At 40.7% G+C, this 11,012-nt stretch overlaps 1 protein-coding gene and 1 long non-coding RNA gene across 10 annotated transcripts in view; both read right to left on the bottom strand.

The window, feature by feature from the left end:
- ACSS3 (acyl-CoA synthetase short chain family member 3) overlaps nt 1–10,704 on the bottom strand; it is a 61,938-nt gene extending 51,234 nt beyond the window's left edge. For 6 of the 9 annotated variants that reach the window (XR_006104198.1, XR_006104199.1, XR_006104196.1 and 3 more), the window contains exons 1-2: nt 10,273–10,692; nt 8,379–8,523 (exon numbers count right to left, since the gene is read on the bottom strand). Coding sequence is in view for 3 of the 9 variants with exons in the window: in XM_042469743.1 (XP_042325677.1) it covers nt 8,379–8,523; nt 10,273–10,547 (420 nt within the window). In the remaining 6 variants the exon portion in view is untranslated. Of the gene's footprint in view, nt 1–8,378; nt 8,524–10,272 lie in introns of all 9 variants that reach the window. The other 3 variants (XR_006104200.1, XM_042469744.1, XM_042469746.1) reach the window with 3 other exon arrangements.
- Nucleotides 1,080–6,674, bottom strand: LOC121931754. The gene is made up of 2 exons (XR_006104201.1): nt 3,630–6,674; nt 1,080–2,461 (listed from the first exon to the last, which is right to left on the bottom strand). It is a non-coding gene; the product is annotated as an uncharacterized LOC121931754 (long non-coding RNA).
- Nucleotides 10,705–11,012: the final 308 nt, after the last annotated feature.

The following is an 11,012-nucleotide window of genomic DNA, read 5'->3' on the forward strand; positions in this document are numbered from 1 at the left end:
AATAATGCAGTCTGACAACACTTCAAGTGCTGTAGCTCCATTCTATAGAATCCTGTGATCTGTAGTTTTACAAGGTCTTTAGCCTTCTCTGTCAAAGACTGCTGGTGCCTCACCAAACTCCAGCTTCAAGGATTCTGTAGGATGGGGCCATGACAGTTAAAGTGATGTCAAACTGTAGATGTAGCCCCTACTCTGGACAGTTAATGGTGAAGAATGCTGGGACCTGTAAAACAACAACATCTAGAGGGTCACAAGAGAATCCAACAAGACTGAGGTCCATAACACACTGCAGAAATAATTCAATCTGAACTGCTCCAACTGCCTTGGCTCAATGCTAGGGGATTCTGGAAACTGTAGTTTTATGTGACATCAGCCTTCTCTGTCAGAGAGCTCTGATGCCACAATAAACTACGCCTCATTCCCACTACATAATAAATCGGTTTTCAAACCTATCTGAACTGGTTTAAATAGCCCTTGTTTGCACTTGCACCAAATTTCTGGCAGTTTGCCAAGGGGGGCACAGTGCTAAACCCATTTAAATCAGTTTTCCCAGATCTGTGGATTCCCCACTTCTTTTGAAATGAATCAATTCATCACAAGTGTGAATGCACTGCCTATTTGATTTGGTCCCTGTGGCACGGTCACCCCTGTGAGGCAACTCCATATTGAATCGATCCATTGCTGAATGTGAACACAAAGTGGATTAAACTGAAGTGGGTAGGTTCAATCATGGCTCAAATAGTGTGATCGTTGATTTGACTCAAAAACCGATTTATTTTGTAGTGGGAATGAGGCCTACAATTCCCTGGATAACCTGACATTGAGCCAGGGCACTTAAAACAGTCTCAAACTGGATTATTTCTGCATGTGTTTTGGACCTTAGCCCTCATGACCTTTGAAATATATTGGTCAAATCAAGCTAACATACTACAGCATAGATATTTCCATCTTGGCAAAACTGGAATCCAACAGTAAACACTTCTCATACTGCAAAAGAGTGGTCACTGAAAACCTAAGATACATATAAGCATGGATCATGTTACAATGCCAACAGTATGAACATTGAAAACATGACACAATTTGGAATTCATAAATATTGTATTTGCTTTATTAACCAGTCAGAGTTTGGAGAGACAAATATTAAGATACACAGCAAACTAATGTGAATAAATCTTTACATGTGGTAGTCATAGCAGAACTACTTTTATTATAAATTGTGGTTCATAAATTACCTGCTGGAAACTAAGCAACCCATCCCAAGTTATACCAACCATATTGTAAATGTTATTCCCATGTAAATAATTTACTCATGTTTATTACATTCCTTCTCACTCCTAAGGATTTTAAAAAGCATATAAATAGAAAAGCTTAATCAGTCTCCCCCTCAGGATCAGGAGAAGCAAGGTGCTAACAGAGTTAAATAAAATGTTAAAGGTGGCAGTTTTGCTACAAAAATCTGAGATTAAACCTGCAATGACTATTTCCTACTGCAAGCTCATTATGTACTTTTTCCTTCCTATGTAGCTTTTTTTTTTTCATTTCAGTTAGAATCTGTAAGTGAACTATTACATTACTGAATCAAGAGACTATGGTACTTTTCCTGCCAAGTGTAATAGCTGTAGCTAGCCAACAGAGAGGGCTTGTGGGGAATGGGGAAAGAACATTTAGCAAAACTGATATCCAAATATATTTATTTTTAATAAGTACACACAGAAAAAAAACTGCTTTGATTGCAGATTTTCTGCATTTTCTGTAGTTCAGCATAAAACGAACCATTATTTTGATCTTCATTCTGCACTTCACAGTACCAGAAAGCAGCCTCACTTTAATAGGGTGCACAGTATTTTATTTTAAGATTAAAGCTTAATCCACAATTTAAGATTAAAGTTCAATCCACAAGGTTTCACCTTATGCCAGTCAGTGGCACAAGAGAAACTGAGGCATTTTTAAAATATAAATTTGTTGTGTATATGTTTGGAAATAAAAATGTATACAGTATCTGTTTTAGGAGGCAACAAAATAGACCCATTCCATTAGCAACTCTGCATATTTCTACTACTATAGAAAAGTTACAAATTAGGGAGAGTTTGAGGAAAATGTTGTTCAAAGCCTGAAAAACTGTGAGGAAAGCAATCCTATGGAGGTAGAAGAAGCAGAATCAGAGCTGTATGAACTACTAAACTTAAACCCAGTCAGACAGCTTCATTCCAGCAGATGGAAGGTGGGGCTGTTGTTGTTGCTGTTGTTGTTGTTGTTGTTGTTGTTGTTGTTAAAGACTCTTCTTTTCCATGTCTACCTCAAACATACACAGATTTTCTTTCTCAGTAAGCACATTCTGGATTTGGTCTTCAACTGGTGCCCTCCTTTTTTTGCTCCTACCACCATCAGGACAACACAGAGCCTTCTTCTCCAACAACAAGATTTGCAAATATCAAACTTCCATCTGCAGACTTCCGTTCCCCTGGGCAGTGAGACAGAGACCACTTTATCCTATGGACTGTGGGATTCCCAGTGAGGAGTATTATTATTCACTCATTTATATCCCACCTATTTATCCAACAGTGGGACTCAAGACAGCTTACTGGTAGTTAGAACACTGACAAATAAATAAATAAATAAAAATACTGAAAGTTACTATTAAGATACAGTTAAACACCCACTGAATTAAATCTAACTAAAATTAATCCCCTGAAAACATTAAGAGCTGCAAAACGGTATGCTACTAAAAGCCCTGTCAACTCATTTCTAAAATGAACAAAGACATTTTTACTTGTCAATAAAAGGACAGCAAGGAGGGAGTCATCCTAGCCTTCCTAGGTTGCGAGTTTCAAAATCTGGGAGCATCCATTGAGAAAGCCCTCTCCCTTTTTTAGGATATAAACCTTAAAAAAGCAAAACAAAACAAAACAAAACAAAACAAAAACCCTAGGGTGACTTAATCCAAAAGCTACTTACAGTGGAACTCTTTACATATCTGCTCAGAATATAACAGGGTACATAATTGCTGCATTTGAGCACAATCCAATGCACATTTATTCAGACGTGAAGTCTCATTAAGTTCCATAAAAGTTACACTCAAGTAAGTATGCCTAAGAGTGCATTATCAACTCAAATAATTTCCCACACTCAATTCCCCCCAAGCTTTTTTTCCCTTTCCTTTTACAGTAGCATCTGTGAAAACTACACATACATAAGAAGGAAATCTGTCTAGTAATGGAATCTTGTAAAAAAGGTTATTTTCATGTTTATTAGAAACATTAAGGTAAAATATGATTATATGTGTGATGTATAGGATGTATAATAAGATAAGGATCTGTTTGGAGGGCTGAGAGTATGACATGGCTGAATGTTTGAAGGACTGCTTTTCTAAAGGCTAGTTTGTATGAAGCTTAGAGAGTGAGAGATATGAGTGCTAAAGTTAGGTATATGAAAGAGATGTGAGACAGAGTTAATTAGAGTCAGGTAGGATTATTGGTGTGTGGATGAGTTAAGACACACAGTGCCTGTGATGGCAGCAGTGGTTCAAGGAGTGGTAGGATTCTGCAAATAAAGTCCTGCACAGGAATCATGAGGGCATCTGCAAGGTCTTCATTTTCATGCCGCAGTGGTGAGACAGATGGAGGACTTACATCTGGTGGCAGTGGTGGGACAGGTGGATCTCACAAAGTCACTCTAAAACTCAGTACTAGAGGAGACGAGGCTAGCCCTCTCCATGTTGGTCTTCCATTGGCAAATAAAGCTCCTTCTATTTGGGCAGGACTTTGACAATTCACTGCCTGTTGAGGAAGAGGCTTGTTACCAACCTAGTGTTGTATTTTAATTATGCTTAATTTATATTAACAGTTGCTCTTGCATTTTCAAAAAAGAAATTGTATTCTTCTTTTATTTGTTATTATGAGTCACCTTCAGTGTCATTTTTTAAAGGCAAAACCCAATAAAGAAATAATTATTTGCTGAAGAGTTCGCTTTCATAACTGGAGATGTTCAACACATTACTGATGCATTAAAATATCACATATAAAAAAGAAAAGAAAAAGGAGATTTGGAGAAGTTCATTGTTTAAAGCTGGCATTTTAAAATGCACTCCTGTCAAATATTGTTATTTAACAAGATCTCTTGCTCTCTCTGTAACAATTTAGGTTATTTTCAATACTCGAAAGATATGGCACAACGCCACACATTGACAGTTAACCTTTACATCATTTTCGTGGTTGACTTTCCTAAAAAGCATGTAATTAAAAGTGAAAGATTTTCCTCTATTACTTTACTAACTTTAAAAGTGCCATAGTCAGTTTGAAATTACATGACAACTTTTCTTGAAAATTCAAATCATTAAAAATACATAAATATACACAGTTCTGAACGCTGTACGGAAAACAGTATTTATAATGAACGTCAGCACAATTTCAGAGTTAAGTGTAACCTGAAATGCAATTCTATAAACAGATCATGATATGGGTCATAAATAATTTAGAGGTATCATTCTACCCTACTTCATATTATGTTGGACAAAGATTCAACTAACTTTAATGGATTTTAAGATTTCTATACTTCATTCTCTGTTAGCCGTGTGTCACACAAAGCAGAACACAGCATAATAAAATGAGTTTGTTAATTATTAATTACACTTTAAAAAGAACTATTGACATAACCATTCCTGCATGGCAGGGGGGACAACTGGATGGCCCTTGTGGACTCTTCCAAATCTATGAGTCTATGATTCTATGATTCAATTAAATAGTTTACAAGGAAATCAACACATCTAGTACTCAATGCCTCCACAAGGAACCAAATTTCCAGCAAGATAAAAATCCCAAGAAAAAGGTGCCCTCACAATCTTCACTTTCAGAAAATCCAGGATGAAGGCTAACACTTCCTCTTTGCATATAAGCTTTAGGCATTAAAGCAAACCAAGTTTAATGAGCTTTACCATGGTTTAGTCTCAACAGATAAAGCTATTATTTGCAATTGGTCAGCAAGCCAGAATCAGAAACCATAGTCTGAAGTGGGTTTCCAAAGAACAACTTGGCAGGATACTTCACTTAACTGACAAATCATACTTAGTGCTAAGCTGACAGAAAACAGAAGCCAACAAAGCAGCTCTGAACCATGATTGACTTGTATATTCCAAAGTTCAAACCATGGCTTGGTCCTAAACTATGACAATCACAAGCCATAGTTTGGTTTAACATGATAATTTATGCACTTGCAAAGTATGCTTCCTGCCAAGAATAAGCATGCTGTGAAGCTAAATAATAATGACTCTAAGATGCAGAATGTAATGCAAGCTGTGCTATTATGAATGTGTGACACTAAACACCTGCATCTTTGCCAAAGCAACAGCTATTTCTATAATTCCAAGCTCCTTTACGAAATAGTAATAATTGAGCTGTTGCATGAAAGAAAGCAAATAGAACTGTATCATGTTATTAAAAAGACAAGGATACATTTAACTGCCCAGGAAGTAGAAGCCACATTCTCTTTTAGATCTAAAGCCAGAATTCAAATAGTTGTTTAGATTAATCCAAAGGCTAGTGCATTTTCATCAGAAAATTTTGCTTCTTTCATTTGAACAGTCTATCCCCATGACATGTCACATACTGCTTTTGAAAATGCTTCAGTTTCAAAAGCACTTTGCATAACTGCAAAAGCACATCAACTTTTCCAATGTGTGTGTGTGTGTGTGTGTGTGTGTGTATGAAACTTCCTTGGGTGCAAAGAAATAGCCTGTGGTTCTCTGGATCTTGGCCTAAAGTTGGAAGCCTATCTCCACTGAAACATGATTAACAGAACTTGAAGACAATCCAAATGCAGGCTGGAAATATCTGTAACACTGTATATAAAAATACATGAAAGCAAAAAGCCACAGTCTCTATTCCATCAGACACAAAGAAAGAGAAACCATAACACAGCTCGCTTGTTTGATCTGCATGCATACAGCTCTTCTACTGATCATACAAACACCACTTGCCATATACAAAACTTTATATGTGAGCTTTTGCTTTCCTGTCTGTTTAGTGCAAATTCATTGCAAAATCTCTTGCTCAAAGCTTGATAAAGTTAATTACAGATAATCTCCCAGAGCTCTTTCAATTCTTAACTTGCTGTTTCGCAGTCATTATCAATTATGTTTCTATGGAAAGGGAGGGGATAACTGAAATGGCGGGAGATTGACTCTGTTTTGTGAAGTATCATGATGGCACATACTGAGAAAATGGGAGGAAGAGGAGAAATCTGTTAATAGAATAAGTTCAACAGCAACACAAAACAGGGTATATAACATAAATGTAACCATACTGAATCAACCTGAACCAATACAGATTGTACCAAAAGTGACAGACAGTGTGTAGAAAACATGCAGGGTAGCTGTGTTGGCCATTTAGCAAATTCAAACAAAAATCCACCAAACAGCGATACCTTTATTGGCCAACTAAAATGCACAATATACTTGGTGCAAGCAGATAGTGTGTAGGTTCATTTGTTTGTAGCACTGAAATACTTCCCAGTGAATTTAAAATGAACTGGAGTGTATCTGGATTTTTACTAACATATAGCCCTATACACACACAGGGGCCATTCACATTACCTTTTACACAGGTTTTGAAATCGATTCTTCCACGTGAAGTTCATATTGGGCCCGATTCTGTCACAATCCATGTCAAGGCTTGCACAAGGAAATGCCCCTTACCCCGGGGTATCCAGAATTGGGCTAAAATCTGTCCTTTCTCAAAAGACCCGGGTTCCGCGAAATATGAACTTGCCCTCGATCATGTTCGGGGCAAATTCAGGGAGGGATTAAGGTCAGAGGGCGGGCAGAGGTCAGAGCATTCCCTCCTCTCATCCGAGGGGAGGCGGAGGAAGAGGAGGAGGAGGAAAAAGCCAAAGGACTGGAGGCTGAGAGGAGGCAAAAGGGGAAATCAGGGTGACTTTTGGGCTGCAAAGGGCTGTAAGAGGGAGGCGGGGGGAGTGGAGAAAGTGATGATGGAGGAGGAGGAGGAGGAGGAGGAGGAGGAGGAGGAAGGAGCCCTGGGAAGAAGGGAGCCATGCAGAGCATCCTATAATGGAGCAGGAGGAGGAGGATGAAGGAGCCAGGGCTGCTCAGAGGGAGGTGAGGCTCGGAAGGAAGGAGGAGGAGGAGGATTGCCCAGGGAAATAGGGTTGTGGGGCCAAGCTGGGGGATGTAGGGAAATGGATGCAGCAGAAGCAGCCTCTTTTGACAATTTATGTGCATGATTTTTTTTGTGCTTGCTTGTTCTACTTGCATTTCCTCTTGTTCCTGGATTTCCCTTTTATTCCCAATTGATTCCATGGGTCAGTTGGAACTGACAGGTCACTCTCTCTCTCAGCCTCAGTGGAAGGCAATGGCAAAGCTCCTCTAGCAGAAGGAAAAGGGTCAGTTCAGGTCAGGTCAAAGGCAGGGCACAAACAGAGCTCCCACCAGGCACCTTCCCCCCTTTTTTATTTTTTAAAATTATTTTTGACAAAATATGTGCATTTTTTTTTCTTGAGGCAGATATATATGGATAGAACATGGCTAGCTGCTTGTTCACTTTCCCTTCTATTTGCTGGCTTCCAGCAAAGGGGAAATGTTGCAAATGGGCTAGACTTTTTTTCCTTTGCGAATCAATCCTACAATTTGAATGTAACATTTGTTGCTCTTGTAAATTAGGCAATTGGCAAAACGATACATGCTTTTGCTACTGTCTCTTCAGGGGTAGCCCTGAATTGCTTTTAAAAGCAAAAAAGAATGCATGACAATCACATCCTTTTCTGGCATTTCTGAGGTGAGGAAATTATTATTATTACATGTGTAAGAGGCATTCTGGGGTGGCAAGGAGTGGGGGATACAGGATGCATTAATTTGCACTTTGGGGTTGAAAATGGGGCCAAGGGCAGATCATAACCTGCACTGACCCAAATGCCCACAAACACGCACACACACACACACACAGAGAGAGAGAGAGAGAGAGATTTTAAATTGACAAAATGTGCGCACTTTGGGGCATTTTGTGGATCTTTAAAAAAAGGAGGGAGGGAATCACACTTCCGATGCCCCTGCAAACATCACCTATGACGATCGCTTGATTGACAGCAGGCGCCTTCAAGTTAAACCTGATAAGACATTCGGGTTAAAATGCCCCTCAAATCTAGTGGGCACTTCCTAACGGAGAGATTCGGGGGAGGGGCATTCGGATCTACCCAGTTCTACCCACAATAATTGGGCCAGTGGGAATGGGGCCATAGTCTATAACCAGATTCTAACCAACACTACCCTATTTACACTAATGCAATAACAACACTGGATATTGGCCAATATAATAATTTTGGCCAATTTTATTGCACCATCTTGCTTATTTTAAAAAATCCATTAAACATACCTGATGAAGAAGTTCTTTGTATGTTATAAACTCTTTGGTATTTGTTACAGGACTGTCATGTATGATGGCAATCTGATCGCCTTGTCCATTTTTAACATGCCGATCTACAGCGTTATAACAAATATTCACCTCTCCCCCAACAAACCTAAAAAGAAGGGTGGGAAGTAAAAATGAATTTAAAAGTAGTTCTCCCTTCATTCACTGAAGCAGGACATAAGGTTCTTCAAGCAGGAGAAAGTCTGTTTCCATACCACCTCAGGTACTTAGCTTTAGAAAATTTACTACCTGATGCTCAGTTATAACAAGAAAGATAATTCTATTATACTTCTAGTTCAAGATCTTTGATCTCTTCCTGGTCCTCAGACATACCTTCCAAAATTTCTCAGATTAAAAACCAGGGCATGTGTGGTCAAGCAACACAGAGTGTGGTCAAGATGGCAAAAGTTATTAATGAGAAAGAACACAAAAATGTGGAGAGGCTGCTGCAGTTTGCTATTCTTTAAGCCTACAGGGAAGGACAAGACTCTTTCCTCTCCTTGCCTCTCCCTCCGGCTGAGTTAAATACAAACTCCTTTTCCACTTTGAATTCAGCAGTTTAAGTAATTTGGGAACAAAGAGGGAAGTTGGGGGAGGAATGAAACTGGGACATTTTAAATGCAGCCAGAAAAACCAGGACAAGCAAGAATTAATTGGGATTATCCCTGCCAAATCAGGACATTTGGAGGGTATACCTTAGATAATGTGCTGAAAAGCAGAACTTTGGAAAGTTACTTTTTTTGGCTGGGGGATTCTTGGCCACTGTAATTTTAAAAAGTAATTTCTCTAAGCACTGCCCAAAAAGTCCTGATCCTCCTCATTACATCTTCAGGAGACAAATATAAAGTGTTGCATGGCCTTCAACCATCAGTTTGGCTCATCATCAATTCCCATGACAGCATCCACACTCCCTCCCTCACCCATCACCCTTTTGTGAACGCAGAAATTCCTGGAGCCCTTCCCCAATAATGTCTCTCTTACAAAATCCAAATGTTTTTCCTGGAACACTCCAGCCTGAAGCCAATGTCTTATGCAAACCATCCCACACTAAAACCTCTTTTAAAAAAAAACCTGAGATGGCATTAGTATCAAGCCAAAATGTCAGCATGCAGTTAAAAGTAACCCCCTTCCTATCTAATTTGTCCCAATAAGGGTAAAGTTCTAGTACAGGTGAAATATTGGTTTAGCTTAATCATTGCCTGAGTCTGTCCTTGACCACAATTGGTCTGATCAAAACTTTGGGAAACACTTTTCTTTTCTTTATGACTGCTTGATGTTAGATGGACTTGAGTGTGTTTTACACCGAATATGTGCAATGACAGTCTCGCCACTTTGGGTTCTTCACATGCTGCCCTTCTTTATACCTGAAAGCGTTCCAAGAAAAATGTAGGACACTACAAAACCAAAAACACTAAATAGAAAAGTAAATTCGTTCTCAAAGTGGACAACATTTTGGAATTCCTCCTGGAGAGAAAGTTGGACATGTAGGGCAGGTCCTGGAAAAGGAGGACCTCTGGTCACCTGGAGCTAAAATCAGTAATATAGACATAAATTCATGCTTCTTAGCTTATGCTCCAAATGGAGGACATTTTGGACTTCCTCCTGGAGAGAAGGCTGGACATGTGGGGCAAGTCCTGGAAAAAGAGGACCTATGCGCCAAATGGAGGACATTTTGGAATTACTCCAGGACAGAGAGCTGGACATGTCCTGGAAAAGGAGGACATCTGGTCCCTCTGCTATAAGCCCCCCGCCCAAAAAATAAAGCCACCAACCAGATGGGAGTTGCAGTCCCAAAAGCCCTGGTGGAAGTGGAAGGGGCTCCCAGGGCCATGATGAGCCCTGCTGGGAGGCCACTCACCAGGAGGCGCGGAGGGGCCCTTCCCTCTGCATGGCTGTGGCCCAGGGCTTGTGCCAGTCGATGCCCCGAGACGCCTCTGCCCAGAGCTTCTCGGGCTCCTCCACCGAGGCCTTGAAAGCGGCCTCATAGTGGCAAAAGAGTCCCCCTTCGGCGGAGGAGGAGGAGGAGGGGAGAGGGCGAGAGGGGGGCCGGGTGCCCGCCTTCCAAGCCCGGCTCAGGCGCCTGGAGAGGCCCAGGAGTCCAGGCCACAGCGCCCGCTTCCAAGGGGCGCTCATGTCTCCCCTGGCAGGAGTAGCAGCAGCAGCAGGAGGAGGAGTGAAAGGGGCCTGGAGTTTTTAGCCAAGAGGAAGAGCCCAGCTGCATTCCCCGCCTGCTGCTGCCTGGCCCCAAGTTCCTTCTCCTCCTCAGTGTTTGTTGTTGAGCTCCAGCCCAGGCTTTATGCTTGTTGGCCCAAAACAGCCCTCCTCCTCCTCCTCCTCCTCCTCCTCCTCCTCTTGGATGTGAGGCAAGACTAGGGCCTCCAAGGTTCACTTCAGCGTTGCATAATAACCCTCTCTCCTCCCCACACTAGTTCTGCAGATGAAGAAGGAGACTGGGGCCCAGGGAGAGCTCAGGCTGCCCATCTCTTTCTTCTAGTTAGTCTCAAAGGGGCTGCAAGATCTCTCTACATCATCATCATCATCATCATCATCATCATCATCATTCTAATAGTAATAATGATAATGATAATACCAAAGCAT

The sequence above is a fragment of the Sceloporus undulatus genome, chromosome 5, assembly GCF_019175285.1.
Source record: "Sceloporus undulatus isolate JIND9_A2432 ecotype Alabama chromosome 5, SceUnd_v1.1, whole genome shotgun sequence".
Classification (NCBI taxonomy): Eukaryota; Metazoa; Chordata; class Lepidosauria; order Squamata; family Phrynosomatidae; genus Sceloporus; species Sceloporus undulatus.